The 21,183-nt window shown below is 42.0% G+C and overlaps 1 protein-coding gene across 5 annotated transcripts in view; it reads left to right on the forward strand.

Annotated features, from left to right (window-relative positions):
* Nucleotides 1-21,183, forward strand: part of TSPAN7 (tetraspanin 7) — a 118,632-nt gene that overhangs the window by 80,716 nt on the left and 16,733 nt on the right. For all 5 annotated transcript variants that reach the window (XM_011942088.1, XM_011942093.1, XM_011942083.1 and 2 more), the window contains 2 exons: nt 14,803-14,991; nt 20,050-20,124. In XM_011942088.1, coding sequence (XP_011797478.1) covers nt 14,803-14,991; nt 20,050-20,124 — 264 coding nt within the window. The remainder of the gene's footprint in view (nt 1-14,802; nt 14,992-20,049; nt 20,125-21,183) is intronic.

A 21,183-nucleotide genomic window follows, 5' to 3' on the forward strand; every position in this document is an offset into this window, starting at 1 on the left:
GGGCATGTTAATCAGTGGGTTGCCCGGCTCACAGCCTTTTCTGACCATCTGTTCTCCTAGCACTTGCTGATAAGATGGGGCATTGGGACATGGCCCTGCCCTCATCACAGCTGATGGCTTCCTAGAGGTCACCTGACCTGAGACGGGCCCCTCAGATTCTCTCTTCCATGAATTTGAAATTAATGTTCAAAGCTGCTCATCAGTCTCTGTTGGATGTTTGAATCGGGAACGCTCTAGTGGGAGGCCTTTGTACAGAGAGAGCCAGTGTGCATAGATAGAGAAGAATGCAGCTGATGTGCAAGAGAGGTACATCCCAGAGCCCTGGCTTATAGGAAGGGTAGCTCCTCTGGCTTCCTGTCCCAGGAAGTGCCAGCGGCTTGTGCTTCCCACAAGATGCCTGTGGCCCTCAGGAAGCCCCTTGCTCAAGGTGGCTTGTATCATCTCTTGCTAGTAGCCACATGATCTGTGGTTAAGATACTTTACGTCTGAACAATGGGAGGCAAAATGAGTTGAGAGAACGGTTTAGTAAAAATAATATCAATTGATGTAAGAGGTCAGAATATAGCCATTGTGCCTGCTGGTCCATCCTACCAGCAAGCCAGTGCAGTCCTTGGTCACAGTCACTCACAGTGTATGCCAGGGCTTCAGACAGCCCCTGGCTGTGAGTGAAGACATATGGTAAGAGCCAGTGGCTTTCCTTTGCCCAGGAAAGCATGTCCTTGGCCATAACTTCTGTGGAGCACAGGTGGGACTCAACCATTCTGGCCCCTTCGTTGCTGCTTTAAAGAGTGGTCCCTGGGCCAGTCACTTTCAGCTGACACTGTCAGAGGGGAAGGATTTCTGCTTCTTGCTGAGAAGCCTTAGCTTTCTAAAATAAGTTGTTCTGGTGACTCTTGGGGAAGGAAGAGGCTTACATCACTGGACTTTGAGTTGAGGGACCTGATTACCAGGTTATACTTTTCTGGACTTCTCATTTGTCTAAGACCACAACAGTCATATTTGTTTCTAAGCACAACGTGGAAGGAATGCAACAGCCTTTGATGTTGGTTCCAAACTTGACTATTGCATCTCTCTAGCCTTTTTTACATGTCAGGCTCCCTGCCCAACCTCTCCCATCTCATGCCCTCTTAGCAACCTCAGAAACCAAAGAAAAATGCCCTGTTAATGTGTCCTCCATGAGAACTATTTGCAATCAAAGCACTCTTTCTGATCATATTTCATTATCAGAAATGTGATTTTATACACACACACACACACACACACACACACACACACGCACACAGAGTTAATGACAATCCCCATGAGGGACTCATCTCTTTTCAGGGAGCAGATGACTGGGGATGCAGATAAGGTGTTCCCAAAGTCTTAGAATACATGGTAAAAATGTCAGTCATAAGAGGTATGTGGAAAATCTTAAGCACATTCAGAAGAGGATGAAATGATTATCGTCTTTGAGTGTCAGGAAAGGCCTCTTGGTGGAAAGGACATCTTCGTTGTGCTTTGAAAGGCAGGTAGGACCTGGCAGGGCAACGATGGGGCAGGAGGGCTGAGCAGGTAGAGCCCCGCATGTATCCTGCAGGAGCAAGCTTGATGGTTGTGCTGCCTCAGGGTCCAAAGTGGAGTTGTATTTGCCCTCATAGCCATGTAAGGAGCTATGTAATTTTCTATAGGAATACATCTCTGGTGCAATATGCCATTACTAATAGCACCTTATTAGACACTTCCTCTTTTTAGTTCCAATATACATCAGGTTTTTGACAGAATCCTTGTCTATATGTGAAAAGTATGAAGGTTGCTCCTATAGCTTTTGTAAATTTATCTTTAACCAGCTTCACTGATTCTTAAAGTCATCCAGGATTTCTGACTCTAAGCGACGTAGAGTGTATTTGCTTATGGAAAATAGAAGAATTAAAATAATAAGGCAAATACTCCTTCCAGTGCCATATCCTCTTTTAAAGAACACAGCTCGTTTTCATTGCAGCCCCATTACACTGAACAGGCTTTTCTCTTGCTCTTAATGTGACAAAATTATATGACCTATCGCTTCCTTTGAAGATCAAAGGAAGTGAAACTCCAGATCTGGGAAAATGGTTTCCCCAGTTCCTGTGCTGTTAAAGCTCCTATTCATCCATGTATGAAAATCCAGGGAGATAATTGGCTAGCAAAGGCCAGCCAATTGGCTAGCACAAGGCTTCAGGGACAATAGTCAGAATGAGAACAGGTTTTGAAAAACAGTGCAACTTAGCCCTTCCTGCTGGATTTCCAGCCGTAGGACTTCTGTCCCATGGTTGCATCCAGAGTCTCTATGGGGCTGCCCAGAAAGCTGTTTACCTTCTGTTGTAAGGTAACCCTCCCAAGGCAACCCACTCCATTTTGGGCAGTGTCTATTATGTAATGAGCCAAAAATCTGTTTCCCTATAGCTTTCCCTAATACTGGCTTAAATATAGATTTTTGAGGACTGGCCTAGAAACAAGCCACCATGTATAACACGGTTTCTCAACGAAAATACCTTTTGAGTTTCAAACAAGTAATGTACAAATAACCCGGAACACAGCCCAGTTCATAAAATGGAGCATGCCCAATAAGGGGCACGGGAGGGTCCAGCCCAGGAAAGGAGAAGGGCAAAGACCAGCGCCCCCAGGGTCAGTTTGTAGAGTCCATTTCTTCCCACTCTGCCTTTACCCATGTTTCCTGGCTATTGACAATTAGAAACTGCCCAAGAAACCTCGCTGTGGAAATTGGTTCAGGGTACTGGTTTCCTCATAGCTCACTTGTAGGAAGCCCTTAGGCAGCATAAAGAAGACCAGGCTTCTCTTTAGCGCTCACCTACCTAGAGGAGAGGGTCAGTGACTGGGTAATATTGGACAGAGGAACTCAGCCCTTGGCCTTGACTGCTGTTACTTACACTGCCACAAGAGGCAGAGTATCATAATGACCAGGAAAACTGCCTTCGAGTTGGACAGAAATTGGACTCGGGGCTGTACCACTTCCTAGCTTTGTGACTTTGAGCAAGCTGCTGAAAGTCAACAACCGAAAGCCTCAGGTTTTCATCTGCGAAACAGAGATTAAGAATAAATGTGATGAAGCGTACAAGGAGCACAGTACTGCTCAATAAATGTCATTTATCACACACAGACACGGTTAACTGTGTTTCCAGACTGTGCCCTTCGTTCGTGAACAACCAATCAAATCCCCCTCCCAGGCTGTGGGGTAAGCAGATATGATGCAGCTGCCTTATCTGGTGACTCAGCCCATCGCTTTTGGTTAGAGCTACTTTGAAAGGAAATTCCACAGTTTCAGAGTGGGTTCTCCTCATGTATGTTGCACCTGTGGTCTCTTGTTTGTCTTCTCAGGGCCCAAACCAGAGTACTTAAGTTTCTTAAGCTTTTATTTTACAATGTGCTTGGTGGAAAACCAATACTCAAGACACTACAGTTTTCCATATGTTTGTCAAGCTTTATTGGTTCTTCAGATCAGTCCTCCCACAGGTTTGTTCCTGGTCCTTATGATGCTGAACATTTCTGGTTCACCTTGACATATACATGAAGATCTTTATTTCCCATACTGGCTTTTAAAGTATCAAACTATAGCTTGGAGTGGAACATGCTTTCATTTCTATAGATTTACCTGCTTGAAGGAGGGAAATAATGGATAGCCTTTTAAAATAAATGAATTATTGGCCATGCCTATAGATCTTATTTATTTTTAATTATGGCAGCCAAATTCTCAGGGTTGATTCAAGGACAAGTCAGTGCCAGGATGGATGACGCTGGCTTATGAACTCTTATTGTGGAAGAGTTAGGAGTAAGGAGTTGAAGAGAAAGAACCTTCTACAGACAGGCTAAAGAGGACATTAAAAGAAAGCAGTGGTGGAGGGTCAGGGCTTTGAGTAACTGTTCTGCCATTTAGTGGCAATGACCTTGGGCATGTTTCATAGGGTTATTAAGAGGATTGAGCCAGATAAAGCATTAAAGCACTTAGCATAGTGCAGGGCACATAGATAGTAAGCACCTCGGTTGTACATTTTTTAAGAGAGAGGGAAATCTTACATAAATGCTGTTCGTTATCTTGGCTCCTAACCATCAGCTACAGACCTTATAGAGTTATAGGATATTAGAGCTTCAAATTACTTTTCTATTAGTGGTGATGGATTAGAAGGAACCATTCCCATGCTTTCTCATTTAGTCCCCCTTGTGGCCAAATGCAGACATTTATGAAGCAATGTGCTGGATTAGAAGCAATTGGCCAAAGAACAGGTTTTTATCTGAGTGCAACTGCCAGGGCCTTACAGTAAGCAGTCAGGCCCACCATTTAGCCTCCTTGATGCAGTGCTAGTGACAATAGACTTTATGCCTCCAAAGCTCATACTTACTTACCTGCCTGCTGTCTTGTATTTGGTCAGTTAGCAAATATTTACTGAGCCCCTCCTATGAGCAGGCATTCATCTTGGCACTAGGGATACACCCATGAATAGGACAAAAATCCTGCCCTCACAGAACTTAACATTCATTTTGGTAGACAAAGTGAGTAAGGTAAATAGTGTACAAAGGTGACAGATGCAATGGCGAAACATAAAGCAGGAGCCCTGTGGGGGAGTAGAATTCTGGTTTCAAATAGGGTCATCAGGGAAGGGCTCATGGAGGAGCAGAGACTTGAAGAAATGAGAGATCTTGGAATTCCAGGCAGAAGGAAGAGCAAGTATGAAATCTCTGAGGCAAGGGCATGCCAAGAGTGTTGAGGGTGAGCACAGAGACCTGTGAGGCTGCAGCAGAGTGAACCAGTGAGGGCTGCAGGTCAAGTAGGGCCTGCAGGCCAGGATAAGAACATTGACTTTCTCTCTGAGAGATGAAATGTTGTGGGAGGATTTTGAGCAAAGTCATGATATTATTGGACTTAGGTTTCAGCAGGATCACCTCAACTGCTGTGTTGAATAGAGAATGGGGGCAAGGGTGGATGCAAGGGGAGATGGAGGCTTGGCCTAGTGGTAGAAGTGGTGAAGTGTCCTCTTTGTGTTTTTCTGAAATGTCTGATTTTTGGGGGGCCAAAAACATATTACTATTACCTTAAAGTTATTTTCTTTCATGGTGCTCTGTCAACATTAGACATCTGAATTTTCCCTGTACATTGCATTTAGTAGCAGTACCACATATATATGCAGTATGGACATATGAGTGTTGAAGGGAAAGCTAATTAAGTCACTAATACAAGTTTTTAATTTTTTTTTTCCCTAAATCACCCCAGGAGAAAGTTAGGATCATTGAAAGGAGAATCCTACCTTACTATTTATATGAGAATCTTGCTCTTGAACACTGCATACATGCTTTCTTTTCCAGGTTTTTCCACATTTAATAGTAGGTCCTCTTCTAACATTATGTTTTATTGGCTCCAGTTTCACCTGAAAGGAGGCATGAATTCTTCAAACCACCCCACCCCCATCACACCCCATCTATGCATAGCCACATAAAGCGTGGGAATTCAGTGACTTTTTTGCCATCTGAGTTCTAGCTTCTTCCTGTGTATAAAGTATTTATTAGGACTATGGTTTTGGTTTCAGTATTTTGAAGATGATAATCCTATATATAAATTATGCAAAGAAGATTCTCCCTTTTGAAAATAATGGAACTCCAGGAAAGCCAAATATGTTCAACATAATTACGAGAAAGGAGTGTGTCACTGTCAGATTGGCATTTATGGAAGAATTGTTACCATTCGTTTTTCCAGATTCATTCCCATCCAAAATTCACGAGGACACAGTCACTAAAAGGGAGCTGAATTTGAAGAAGAGCTTATCACTAAGATTCATTCTATATTTATTGAGCTCCTACTAGATGCTCCAGAGGTACACTGTACTATAGGCACAGTGACTGGCTTTCAGATTGAAAGCTGAGAATCACTGTCAGACAAGCAGTGATTCTGTTTAGATGCATATTAAGACAGAGTGTTTGAATAGCGTGTTGTCTTGGAAGATCAGGTACGAGGTATGGCTGAGGCTTTGGTGGATATAAAGGAGGAAAGGATTTATGCCTTCCCCACATGACTCTTAAAATCCTGATGTATTAATACAATTAATACAGGGCAGAACAAATGTGTAGTCAGTAGAAACATTCTGTCAACACACATTAATATGTTGCTCCTGTTTATAAGCTTATTCTGACATGCTCTTTTTTAAAACTATCTTATTAGTGTGGAATTCGATCCATCTTTTCACAGAGCTGGTTATCTGAGGAATGGAAGCAAGGGAAGGGGTTTCTTGCCATAACTCTTACTTCAATGGTGGTCGGCTATCTGCTAATGGCGCTAAGACTGTTAGTGCTCCTGGCACTCACATGGCCTCAGTGTATATTCAACTGTGCCAAAAGATAAAGGAGGTGGGGCATAGAGGGAATCCCCCAAACATTAAGCTTCTGTCACTTTAGCCACTACAGCTGGTGCTGATTTCTAAGTACATAAATCTCCTGGTAAGTGGCTTTGCTGGCCCCAATTCCTAATAGGCATTTACCTATATGATGTCTATTTATATATCTGGGCCATCATGAAACCAGAGGTATGAGCTACATTCATGTAGTCTTAACCTCTAATTTGCTTGCTTCTTCCTTTCATATGCTCTTGAACTCTCAAAGTTGAAATAAGACCTTCACTATTAGTATAGATCAAAAACCTAAGTCCTGTTTTAAACATTTGATAGGAGAACTCAACAATGCTTATAAAGGAAAAGTAACGCGAAGGGGCTCAGAATAAGCTACCCTTAACATTCTTCTCTGATGTAATAGAATGTTTCTCAATGTACAGATATGTGTACAGTCAAATTCTTTCTTTTCTTTTTGCTTCTGGGCCTTTTTTGGGGAATTTAGTTTTTAAGGGAGAAGAAACCTAAAGTCCATAACCTTTTAGGGTAATATAAAAGAAATGAGAAACCAATTCAATAGGGCTGCCCATTCTTTCTCTTTTCCCAGTGCGATATACAGAGTACCTAATAACATGTTCAGGAATTTTCTGTGACTGTATTTGTTGAATAATGGAATTAAGTATAAGGTAGAGCTGCGTGGGCCTCATTTGAAGGAGTTTAGTTATTCAGGTAGTAAAAGGCTCTCTTAACAAGGTGACATTTATTATTATTTTAGCAGCTGTATGGCCCTGATTTTCTGTGACAGGCCAATTTCAAAGATCTCTACTGTGTTCAGACTCTGTTTTTAATTCTGAAAATACTGTCACCATATGGGTCAATTTGTAGCACTTCATCGGCCTATAGGACGTTAGAGAGTATTCAGTCTCTAGCCAGCCACCTCCTTGAGCCACCCTCTAGCTAAACTCCCCAGGCTGAATACAGAGCCCAGCAGGTGCAGCACCTTGGTGAATGCTGTTGACCAGTCTTTGGCATCCAAGCTAACAGTTGAATTTGATATTTGCCCCTCTGAGGACCACTGGTAATTCAAAGAAACAAAGAACTCTCTAGCACTGGAAGGGCCCTGGGGCTAGTCCTGCCACTTTGTAGATGATGAACTAAGACACAGAAATGCAACATGACTGGTGTAAGTTGGTGGTTGCAACTTAGAGAAGGAAGTATTGTTTGCTGGACTTACAGCATGCCTGGAGCCATTTCCTATGAAATGATTAGTTGTTTCACTACATATATGAAGAGACTGTAATAGACCCACAGCCAAAGCTAGAATTTCTGACTTTTCATAGTGCTGTTCAAAGCCTTTTTCATATTTTCAAAAGCATCTGTGATTTGTTAGACCTTGTTAGACAATCTGCATTTTAGACTCTGGCTATCTGATCCCTGATAAGATCCAAATAGAAGCTAGAGTTTGTGACAAATCACTCTGGCTTCATGACCTAGCTCCTGAAACTTGAAGTCTATGAATTGGGTCTAGGATGTAATAATATTAAAATACAAAATGTGATCTCAGTGGGCTGTACTGGTGCATAAATAAAAAGAGTGCCCTGTCTGGTCATTAGTATACACGAGGTCAATGAATTGTGCTGGTGTTTTGTTTCCCGTAAGTCTTCTTTTTTTTTTTTTTTTAAATAAGGTCTTGCTCTGTCACCCAGGCTGGAGTGTGGTGGTACAATCTTAGCGCACTGCAGCCTTGTCCTACTGGGCCCAGGTGATCCTCCCAACTCAGCCTCCCAAGTAGCTCGGACTACAGGCATGTGCTGCCACACCTGGCTAATTTTGTATTTTTTTTTTGTAGAGATGGGGGTCTCACTATGTTGCCCGGGCTGGTCTTGAACTCCTGGCCTCAAGCAATCCTCCCACCTTGGCCTCCCAAAGTGCTGGGATTATAGGCACAAACCACTGTGCCTGGCCTTGTTTCCAATAAACCTTTAAAGGAGAAAAAGTCTCTTTCTTCCATGTCCTATTTCTCATATTGGCAACCACCTTCATAGACTTGTCCACTCTGTTTTGTGTCTCCTTGCTGTCCCCTGTGTTCCAGCATTGTCCTCTCATGTTCTAGTGACAGTCTTCCTCAGGCCTTAGTCCTTGACCTTCCCACCATCTTTTGCTTCTGTTTCCTAAGATTCATTGTTCTCTCTTAGCTGTCACTTCTGGCCTCAGCCCTCAGCTGCAGCTCTGACTTACTCATGAATTCAAGCCCCACATTCACAACTGCCTTCTGAACATGTTGCCTATGTGACCTTTGGTCACCCTAAACCCAATAGAAAACAGAGCCTGGACCAGATGGTCTCTGGATTTCCTATTGGTTCTCAGATTCCATTTTAACAAGTCAGCACTTAAGATTATCTCACTCCTCTCCCTCTTCTTTACTTCCTTGTCTCTTTTTAATGATACCACCAACCTCTCGGCTATGAAACATGTATGATCTTCCACATACACACACTCACACCCACAGACATACACATGTATACATGTACACAAGAGACAAAAATGATGGAGTAAAAAGGTTGAATTGGCCAAAATACTTGCCTAGAGAGAGTTCAAAGCACATGTCTTGGTAACAGTGGGATCTTCTTATAAAAAATAAAGCTTTTGTTATGCTAGTGAGCTTATAAATTTTTGCGTTGTCTGTGTAAAACTACAAATGCGTGTCCTGCTGGGCATTCTTCCTACCCTTTCTTATCCAGGAGCCTCTCGCCACCTTGGAAAGCTGACAGAACAGTGGGCTTCAGGTCCAGAAATGAGCTAACTTTCCTACCCCTGCTGCTGGTGGTTTATCAGGTACAGGGAGAATCTTAGAAACTCTCTTTTGTTTGCCTAAAGGCACAGCTATAAATATATTTCAGTGTGACTGAGTGTGTCAAGTTTGAGGTTCTGATTTGTTATATCAGAATGTTAGAGCTGGGAGGGAAGCACTGGCAATCAGGTTTCTCCACCTCCTGATTTTCCTGAAGAGTGAACTGAGGCCCAGAAACATCAGGTGATCTGCCCAAAGTCACACAGCTCATTAATGACAAAACTGCAACATTTTTAATTCTAATTTTTTTTTGAGATGGGGGTCTTTCTATGTTGCCCAGGCTGGCCTCAAACTCCTGGGCTCAAGTGATCCTCCTGTCTCAGTCTCCTGAGCAGCTGGAATTACAGGTGTGAGCCACCACACTCAGCTAACATTCTTTTTTTTTTTCCTCTCTCTCTTTTCTTTTCTCTATCCTTTTCTTTCTTTTCTTTTCTTTCTTTTTTTTCTTCTCCTCTCCTCTCCTCTCCCCTCCCCTCTCTTTTCTTCTCTTCTCTTCTCGACACAGTAAAGCTCTGTCACCCAGGCTGGAGTACAGTGGTGTGATCTTGGCTCACTGCAACCTCTGCCCTGCAGGTTCAAGCCATTCTCCTGCCTCAGCCTCCCAAGTAGCTGGGATTACGGGCACACACCACCACACCCAGCTAATTTTTGTATTTTTAGTAGAAGTGGGGTTTCACCATGTTGGCCAGGCTGGTCTCGAACTCCTGGCCTCAAGTGATCCGCCGAACTCCGCCTCTGCCTTCCAAAGTGCTAGGATTACAGGCATGAGCCACCACACCTGGCCCCAGCTAACATTCTTTTAAATATATTGAGTCCCTTTCTGCCATTCATCTGGAATGGGTTCTCAAGTCTAGTGAAGAATCCCAATAAATTATGGTTCTTAGTCTATTTTGAAAACACTAAGTACACATACAATTTGTAATAAAATTTTAAGTTGTAAATATAATGGATGCATACTGTTACTTCTTAAAATAAGATGATAACATTATAGAAGCTGCTGGTTTCTTTGCTTTTCTGGTTACTTTCTCCACCTCTACCTAATCAGGTCCCAACATTGTGCAAAGACTTCTCCTCCTCTTTGTCCCCTTGGCACACACACTCACATAAGAATCAGCTAAAAGAATAGTTTGTCAGGTACTTCTCCTCTTAAAACCTAACATCTGAGGAATGTGGATTTTAATTATTGATGATGTGTATGGAGTTTCAGTGTCATGCATTTTCTTCTGAGTTACAGAATTCTCTGGAGGATATTTCACAATATCTCTGTGTGTAGTTGCTATGAAGGAATTAACCTGTAAACCTCTGGGATGATGGAATTGTGGGCCAACTAAAATGCAATCCAGCTAAGACTGCTGCCTATGCTCTCACCTGTGTGCTTCTTTTTGTTGGTTTTTAGATGCAGTGCTTTCTATTCCATATGGCTATTTAGTAGGCAGTCTCTTTTTGATAGCTTGTAACTCTGTGATTCAATTTTTGTTGTTGTTTTTTCTTTAATTGAATGATATAGTAAATATGAACTTGTGTCATCATTAGAATAATGTGCATATATTCACATAGAAGATGGGGCTTATGAACCTTGTATTAAGGATTTAGTGAGAGGAAATAAGGACTTTGCCCTCTCAGACTTGGCACAGCAGCTGCACCAGTTTCATCGTAAGGTCTGTGGTCTGCATGCACAAAACAGAGTGGGCTCAAGTAAAATGCCTCTGGACAGGTGAGAAAGATGGAAGTCCTCTATTTCTGGCGCCTCTCTGAAGATCAGGATGCTACAAGATCCACAGAGAGACTTATCAGCATTAGCCAGGATGACCTGGCAAGAGCAAGGGGAACTGTTTATGTTGGCTACTTGCTCCCCTAATAGCCATTTTAGGATGAAAGTAAACCGTAGTAAGTCTGTTTCAGAGCATTTTGGATACCCCTTGGCATATTGCCAAACCTATCTGTAAGTTTTCTTTGAGTATAATTTTAAAGTAATCATCACACAGAAGCCTTTTCAGTTCTAATCTAACTTTTCTGATGCCATGATTATAGCTTTATTCTGTCTCATCACCAAGCCTAAATTAATAGTAGCTAGTGGCACTTTGCTACCCATACATTTTGAGCTGTGTTGTAAGCACACAGAAAATGAGATGCTGGGAATAAGCAAGAAAGGGAGAGCCTCAGCCTGGTTACTGCTGATGGATTGCTAGGCCTACCGTCCTGGCTTGTGGTTGATTTGGGAGCATATAAGGTGGTGCTGGTCCTTCACCAGGCCAGTCATGTAGTTTATCTATGGTCTCCTATCTCTTTCCTCACTGAACCACAGCATTGGCTGCTTGCTGATCAATTCTTCTGAGAAAGAAGTAAAACCTCCATGAGAAAGGTAATATATGCTGATGATTGATTTAGGGATTTGAGGTCTCTGAGGAGCTCAGACACATAATTGCTTTGGTGAACTCTGAACTTACTCATTGCACCTCACAGCAGGAGAGAGATTTTTTTTTTTTTTAAAAAAAGTCCCTTGCTTTTCAGTTCAAAAGTCATGTTTGAGACATGACTTTCCTGTGGGTGCTTGCAAAAGCACATGTGTGGAGTGAATGTGTGTTGACAGGAGCCAAGAAAAAATTTATACATATGATAGTGGCTTTTGTCCACACACACACACACACACACACACACACACACACACACCCCATGGAATACTACTAAGCCATAAAAAGGAATGAAGTAATGGCATTCACAGCAACCGGGATGGAATTGGAGACCATTATTCTAAGTGAAGTAACTCAGAAATGGGAAACCAAACATATGTTCTCACTCATGAGTGGGAGCTAATCTGTGAGAATGCAAAAAGCATAGGAATGATACAATGCACTTTGGGGACTGGGGAGAAAGGGTGGGAGCAGGATGAGTGATAAAAGACTGCACATTGGGTACAGTGCACACTGCTCAGGTGATGGGTGCACCAAAATCTCAGAAATCACCACTAAAGAATTTATTCATGTAACCAAACACCACTTGTTCCCCAAAAACCTATTGAAATTAAAAAGTCTTTTTCTGAAAATGGAATATTTGTGTAATTTACATTTCATGACCATTTTAACAAACTGGTGTAGGTTTTGCACTTACGTGAGGAGAGGCTTCATATACAAAGCAATGATTGCATTAGGATACATTATGTTATGGAAGGAGAAAAGGCATTAAAATGATCTTGGTACTGTTTGCCTTAAAATCAGGATTTGTGTTAACTTTGACATACTGCATGTAAGATTTGTTCTGGTAGTAACTGAACTTCATGAAATCACTGGTCACAGAAATATAAGTTATCAGACTCTCACACTTGATTAGCAGTATACGTTTTCATTAAAGCAATCACATTCCAATAAGGACCAGCAATAGCAGTTCACAGAATGCAGCAGCTCAGTTTGTATTTGAGGTGTTACTGTATCTTTGGGAGCAATACCACGAAGTCACAAGTTTCTGAATGAGGCATATATTCAGCCTAAACAACAACTAGCTTAACTGAATTTTTGCTTTTGTTCAATACATTTACATTGTGATGTTTACAGCTTAGGCTGATAATGCTACAGTGGAAAGTATGGGGGAAATTTCTCTTTGGTCCCATTTTAAATCACCTCGCAGTATTTACTGAATGTAGAAGTTGTGTAAGTATTTGGTATCTGATGAGCTCTGTTTTATAAAATACAGGTTCTAAGACCCAGAGAAATGAAAAATGTATTTTTTTTTTTTTCCCCAATGGAATAGTAAGCATTTACTCTGTGCCAGGCACTGTGCTAGGCATTAGTAAAAGATGACACAGGCACTGTCCTTCTCTACATAGTGTCCATTGCGTTTTTACCCCTAATGACTTGACAGTTGATTCTTAAAATTTGATTTTAGCAGGTAAAAAGGATTTTTTATGTTTCCGTGTGGGGGAGTATGGCAGAAGAGGCTGCTCAAGGAAAGTACTTTTTTAAACAACCACCGGGTGTCAGCAGAGGACTTAGAACTCTTGGCAACATCTGTGTTCTTGGTTTTCTTGAATTTCTTAATTCGCTAGGCCATCTCCATTGGAATTTTTCAAAGGCAGTCAACCTCCACGGGGCCACTTTCTCCCAAATATTAGTGTCAAACACTTTCACCGCAACACTGCATCATGACTGTTTATCTTTGCCTAATAAAAAAAGTAGCATTAGTTCCTCAATCTTTTTCTGATTTAAAACCTTTAATTCTGTCTTCATGGTGAGGGGTCTACAAAGTAGACAGGCCTCCGGGGCGGGGAAGTGTCACCAAACTCTAGTTGTTTTTACTGACCTCTCCCCCCATACAGGTAGAGCTCACCCTTACCTTATGCAGTGAAAGGTACATGGACTGTTCTTGGTCCTGCCCCAAAAAAATAATCTGATAATGGAGCTTGATGGTTCCAAATTACAGAAAGTGTTTTCAGAGTATAAAGGAGAGAGGTCTAAGCATCTTCACTGGCCCAGACATTTGGTTCATGGTATAGCATATATTTGGTGGTGGTCACAGACATTAGGAACCATGTATTGATTGACAAGGGAAACCTTGGCAAGGTGGGTATTGACTTGTATCATGCCAATTCTCTCCAGTTTTCCCACCTGGACTCCTCACTTGAGTCATCAAAGTAGACAGGGATCCAAGGCATTTGGTATGAGACATCAGGCTGTAAGGTGGGGTCAAACTGCAGATGGTCTTTCTTTGACACCGAAGTTTCTTTCAAGCTTCATGTGGTATCAGAAGTGGTAGCAGTTACAAGGCTGTCAGTTTGAGTTGCTAAGCTATTGGTGACCTGAAAGACCAGCTTGGGAGATGGTTAGAGACATAAAGCAACCCCACTGGCTTTAGCAGCTAAAGCTGCCAGGGCGTGTAGCCTGCAGGGGGTGGAGAGTTAGGCATAGCATGCAGCCTGGAATCTATCCCATAAAGTAAAGGCCTGATTGATGCAGGGTTCTAGTTTAGACATGCTATAGGGATTTCCTTTGGACTGATCAGTGGGATTTGGCAAATCGCATTACAGCTAATTCCAGGAACTATGCAGATTCTTCTGTTGTTTTATATTGAATAAAATATTAAGACAGCACATCAATAGGGATTCAAAAATATTTGGAATATTTTGTTTTTGTGGAAATTTCTGCAATAATAGTCAAAGGAAATCACTGTGTTCCTGAAAACGTTGTGCAGAATGTCCATAAAATATACTGTGTACACACATGCCATCAAAGAGGGTAGCTGTCATTCTTCCTGGGTTATACCCAGCTTGGTGTCAGGCAGCAGCTGGGGGAAGGCTCTCAGACCTGTCGTGTGATGTGCTTTGTAAACTACTTTTTGAAAAAGAAGTTCTTTATTGTTGGTTTGACTTCTAATTAACACAATAATTGCATATGGGATTATGTAAGGGGCACGTTTATTGGGGGAAAAAAAAAAACAAAGTGTCTTTATGATGATTTTAGTTAACACTCTGTGACATTTCTTGTTGCTCAGGAAATCCTACAGCAAGTACCATCTTATTCATGGAAACTTGAGTCTTCAAATTGGGCCACATTGCTCTGTGCTGATTGTCACCTCTCTTGGCAATAGCTTCACACTCTCCTATCCCTCTTTCAGATCACTGGGGTGATCCTGCTGGCTGTTGGAGTCTGGGGCAAACTTACTCTGGGCACCTACATCTCCCTTATTGCTGAGAACTCCACAAATGCTCCCTATGTACTCATCGGAACTGGCACCACTATTGTTGTCTTTGGCCTGTTTGGATGCTTTGCTACATGTCGTGGAAGCCCATGGATGCTGAAACTGGTGAGTATGTCACAACATAATACTGCTTTCTCAACTGGAATTTTGTAAAAATATAAATTTCATAGAGGTGAAATGGTTCGTCTTGAAGTCACAGACAAGACCTTAACAATTTCAGTCCAGACTCTTTCCTAACCCAGCCTTTAATCCTCTAGAGGTAAAAACAACCCCAAACACAGCCTGGCATGCTGAATCTAGTCCCAGCCCCTCCAGCTAGGTGATGACAAAGCAGTGGCCAGTGATTGCATTAGTCCATTTGTATCCTCATGACAAGATGCCCTGTTTCAGTCTTTTTTTGTTTTTGAGATGGAGTCTCTCTCTGTTGCTCAGGCTGGAGTGTAGTGGCGCGATCTCCGCTCACTGCAAGCTCCGCCCCCTGGGTTCATGCCATTCTCCTGTCTCAGCATCCCGAGTAGCTGGGACTACAGGCACCCACCACCATGCCTGGCTAATTTTTTTGTATTTTTAGTAGAGACAGGGTTTCACTTTGTTAGCCAGGATGGTCTCGATCTCCTGACCTTGTGATCCGCCTGCCTCAGCCTCCCAAAGTGCTGGGATTACAGGCGTGAGCCACCGCGCCCAGCCTCACCCTGTTTCAGTTTTGGACTATGTCTTAGAAGTCTCCTTAAGCATGTGATCTGCAGCTTTGGTGGGTAAGGTAGCATCCTGAACATAAGCAGACTTTTACTTCCAAGTTCCTATTGGAGAAATACTTTCCACCTCCTTGAGCCTGGCCGTGCATGGATGCGTGTGTGTGGTCTTCTCTGAACCTGCACCGCCTGTCTCAGTGCTATGAGAGTTGGGCTAAGTCAGAGCCTGCCACCCAGAGGACTTGTGCAGTGTCAAGTGTTGGCTACCAGGACCAGTGCAGGGTGTATACTCTCATGGGACAGATAAAGCAGTGATGCTTCCCAGATGATAAAGGCAGACTATTGAAAGGCTATTACTGTGATTTTTAACTTTTAGGTACACCAGTTGCCTAATTCTCTACTCACTGTTCATGTTCTTTATTGACAGGGATTAATGGTAAAGGATTTTGTAGATAAAAATTAGCAAAGACCTCTCCTCAAAATAAAATTTTGTTTAAAATTATTTCAGGCATCTTACTCCATGAAGGGAGAAGCAAAGATTCCATCAGGGCCACATTGCCTGTCCCTGTGTAGCCCTACGTTGTAGTAACATTTAATACCATCTAGTGACATACGTGGGTGTGAGAGTGTTGCATTCCAAAGGAACCATCTTCCCAACTGGCACCGGGCAGTCAGTGTTGTGTTGGCAGCTTCGTAGAAGTGGTGCTTGACTTTGCCACTTTCTATCCTGCAGACCGCACAGGAGGCTGATGCCTCAGCCACCATTGATTCTTCAGGTTGGTGGGCAAGCCATAATGGGGCCCATCCTGAGGCACTTTTGCTGCTGTCACCTGGCACTCTATTCTAACACCCTGAGTCTACCTTCTAGTACTTCTCATAAACACTAGGGTTTCTTTTGGTCTAGTGCCGTGGTCCTCAACTCCAGATACGTGATTAAATCACCTCGGAAACCATTTGCAAAAACCTTTGCCAGCATCCCACCGCTAGCTGGTTGAAGTAGACTCCTCACTGGTGGTGAGGCCCTGGCATCTTATTTTCTAAAAAGCTCTCCAGAGGATTCTATCATGTAACCAGTATTGAGAACCTTTTGTTTAGCACAATGAGTAGCAAGGGGAGAATTAACTTCAAAAGCACAGAAAAGAAAAAATTCTAAACAACCATCCATTCAAACAAGAAGGGAAGTGATGTGGTGTTGAGACCTGACTGATTCCAACTAACTGGTTTAAGTGTTAATGGCAAGGATGTAACCTCCTTGGACCTTTGTCTCCAATTATGACAAAATAGAATTGGACTAAATCACCAAAGTTTCTCCTAGCCCAAATACCATGACTGGAGAGGGGTGGGAGAGGGGATATTTTTATGTTCTAATTCTAAATTTGCTTGTGGGGCAAAGGTATCCCATAGGTGAGTATAATGTCATAAATTAGGATATGTGTATAAACAATGGAATAGTTAGTTCTGGCCTCTTCTGGAGGTGGCTTCACACCACACTACCATTTTCTTCTCCTAACACAAGTTCACTAGCAGGTGAGCATTTGGGGAAGTAGAGAAGTTTTTTTGGTTTGGGGCTTAATTTGGGTCTCTACAAATATTTTTAGATCAAATTTTAGATTCTACCTATATGTAAGATCAGGCAGTTATTAGTCTTTTCTGTCCCTGACTTATTTCACTTAATCCTCTAGATTTATTCATGGTATTGCAAGTGACAAGACTTCATTCTTGTTTATGGCCAAATAGTATTCCATTGTGTATAGACACATTGTGTCCAGTGTGTATGGACACTTAGGTTGGCTATTGTCAATAGTGCTGCAATATACATGGGGGCACGGCTATCTCCTCAACATACTAATTTCATTTCCTTTGGTTATATACCCCGCAGTAGGATTGCTGGATCATATAGTAGTTCTACTTTTAGTTTTTTGAGGAACCTCTACTCTGTTATCCATAGTGAGTTGTGCTAATTTGCATTCTAGTCAGCAGTGTATAAGAGTTCCCCCTTTTCCACATCCTCATCAGCATTTATTAATTTTTTGTCTAGAGATAGGGGAAGAGGGAGGAGCAGAGGTTGGCCAATGGGTGCAAAGTCACAGCTAGATAGGAGGAATTATCTGGTGTTTTATCGCATAGTAGGGTGACTGTAGTTGATGTATTATATATTTAGCAATAGCTAGAAGAGAGAATTTAGAATGTTCCCACCACAAAGTAACATTTTAGGTAATGGATATGCTAACTACACTGATTTGATCATTACACAGAGTATGCATGAATCAAAACATCATACTGTACCCAATAAATATGTACAATTGTTATATGTCAGTTAAAAACAATAACTTTTTAAAAATACGATTTAGTTCCTTTTATGTGATAGAGGCTGTACTGGGTGCGTATGACATTTTATTTTTCTCCTCACTACCACCATGCAGTGTAGGTTGTTTTTTCGTGTTATGTGATAGGAACTTAGGGGTTTAGATAACCCATCCAAGTTCACACAGCTAATGTATGGAAGGCTGGGCTTTGAACCCTTGTATGTTTCCTTCCAAAGCCAGGACTATTTCAACTCCAATGTTTACATTTGGGAAAAAGCTCTAACCCCTACCGACCTGTATTTAGTACAAGCTCTTCCCAATAGGCTTTTGGCCAAGGCTTTCTGTAGGTAAAGCGGCCACTCTCTGAAACCTCCTAGAGGCAGGAAACTTGCCAGACACAGAAAACTGCTGATCTGGCTGATGAGAGCGGAAGTCACTTGATTAACTGTCAGTCTAGAATTTTGCAGTCCTCATATAACCTCATTAATTGCAAAACAACTGAAAATAACTATGTCTACTTTATGGAAGCCCAGAGAGGCTGCCTCTTTTCTAAGAGGTAGTTCATAACAAAATAGGATTCAAACCTAGGAGGACTTCTGACTACAGAGATAAACGTCCTTTCTTCCACCTGCCTGCTAACAGTTATTTTCCCACCCAACTTTCTGGAAGAGTCTAGGCTTATCCCATCAGCAAAATGGGAGAGTCTCACATCAAACTGTGCTTTGAATTGCATTTTGTATGAAGTTGGGAAAGAAGTCACATACATGGGACATTCTCATAACTACATATTTAGCATTTGAGTGGCTGTGCTTTCTAGAGAATTTTGTTAATATTTAGAAAGAAATTGATATTTTGAGCTAATATTTCCTTTTTCGATATATGTGCCACTAGATGAGAAAAAAAATTTATGATTCTGCATACATATGTATACTTTATGAGACGTGTATATTTTACAGGTAAGTAATGTGGCCGCATGCAATCTATCCAAATTCCACAGCATCATTTAGGGCCATTGCAAATGTTCAAAACCATTATATTTTATTTTGAGATGATAAGAAGCAGATTGTAAGACATGTGCCTTGTAGGTAAGGAATCGGAATCAATTCTTGTTTTTATCTGCTTTTCAAAGTTATCCTTAATGTTTCATAAATACCATGTACTACCCTTGAATTTAGACGTGCTTGCATGTGCAGGCACATGCAAAAAACTTGGGAAGTACTGGCAGCATGAGATGAAAAGCACCAAAGATGTTAGATGCTTGCAAATGTCATTAGTAGTATGGCGTATTTACTTTTTGAAAGGCTATAAACTCCATGCAGCATCCATCCCGAACAAGAAAGGCGGGCAACTCCACAGGAAAGCTGCTGTGGCTACTGTGTCCAGGGATGACCACCAATCTGAAGAGGAACATCATCTTGCACACATTTGGCTTCTTGGGCCCAGATGGGAGGGATACAATTCCAAATGAGGCAGTTCTGTAACTGTTTCATCCCAGATGTGGTTGAGACAACTGGAGGCCTTTGCCCAAGCAGCAGGTTCTCATCCTGGCTGTATTCACACACATGATGGGCTAGCATTAGAGAAAAGACATTGGACTGGTTCTTATTTCTTCTGAAAGCAGCACCAATGCTGGTGAGTAGAAGTTAGAAGTAGGCAGACTTGTGGCCAAAGGGAAAGGAAGTCTTTCCAACGATTGGAACAGTTTCAAGATGGAATGGGCCGCAGGGAGTGGGCTTGCAGACCGTCGTGAGGAAAGTGGTAAAAAAGGACCCCCAGACAGGGCAGAATGTGTCCTGTGACCTTCAGAGCAGTTTGGTTTTTTTCCAGCTCAAAGATTCTAGTGTAACAAGTAGTGGATACCTTAGTTGTGAAAGTTCCTTCCAGGTTTCTCCAGGTGAGCCAAGCTGACGGGCACAATGCCATTCTCTCAGTGAATTCTCCCCAGCCTGTGTACTCCAAAATGCATATGCATATTAAACACACATTCCTAGACTGAGGCCTATGTGGGTAAATTTAGAGAAGAATGTTTTATATTTTTTTCTAAACTTTGTCTAGGGAGTGTGAGGACTTGTGTAATTCCCGTTGATTGAAAGTAACCTACCCTGAGGAAGCCCTCTTCTTAATCCTGATGTATCTGACTTTGTCTTTGTGTGCTTAATTTTCAGTATGCCATGTTTCTGTCCCTGGTGTTCCTGGCTGAGCTCGTAGCTGGCATTTCAGGGTTTGTGTTTCGTCATGAGGTGAGTATACACAAAATGCCTAACTCAGTTAAGGGGTGTTTGGGAGGAGGATTCTTGAAACATCTTGAAATGTGTAAAGGGTGCATATAGGCTAGCTGATTTCCTCAGTGGTGTTGCTGTTTTCCAAAGATCATGTCATATGACCTGAAATTTTCATGAAATTCTAAATGTGGGAATTCCACCAAGCTTGAAACCTTCATTGTTGATCTTCATTGTTTCTCTGTGTAGCCATTGCATAAAATGATTCTCTCCCCCATTTTAAAGCAGTCACCTTCAATATGGATTACATACTCCTTTAAAAATAGTTGCTTCAGGCTGGGCATGGCTTCAGGCTGGGCATGGTGGTTCATATCTGCAATACTTGAGCTTTGCAAGGCCTGGGGCAGGAGGATCTTTTGAGGCCAGAAGTTCAAGAGCAGCCTGGGCAACATAGTGAGAACCCCATCTCTAAAAAATAAAAAAATAAATTAGCTGGATGTGGTGGCTTACATCTATAGTCCTAGCTACTTAGGAGACTGAGGAGGGAGGATCACTTGAACTTGGGAGGTTGAGGCTGCAGTGAGCTAATATCACACCGCTGTACTCCAGCCTGGGCAAGAGAGTGAGACCCTGTCTCTATTTTTTGTTTTTAAAATAGCTGCTTCAGTAAGGCACAAGTGTATATCTGTATAACAAGTTTTCTGAGACTATAAAGGCAAGCCAAACTAATTGTCTTGCTGCCTCACAATTTTATCATTGTATTCCATAAATAATACTAAAGCCAGAAGTAGATACACATGTGTTAAAAAGAAAAAGAAAAAAAAAACAAGATACAGGTGGAAAACAGAGAGTTACTGTGGGTCTCAAAAGTCTGGCATCATCTGTTCCCAGACTCGGTTTTTGTTTTTTTTTTTAATTTTGTTTTAGATTTTTCATTAACCCATCTTGCTGCACCCTCATTGGTACCACTGTTGTGCTCGGCCAGGTTCAGTTCCCCCTGAGCTTGCCTGTATGCTCTCTGCTCCCCTACTGCCTTGTTTTCCCCCTTTACCAGAGACAGTATCCCAGATGCCAAAGCTG

Source organism: Colobus angolensis, unplaced genomic scaffold, assembly GCF_000951035.1.
Source record: "Colobus angolensis palliatus isolate OR3802 unplaced genomic scaffold, Cang.pa_1.0 Scaffold103, whole genome shotgun sequence".
Lineage (NCBI taxonomy): Eukaryota > Metazoa > Chordata > Mammalia > Primates > Cercopithecidae > Colobus > Colobus angolensis.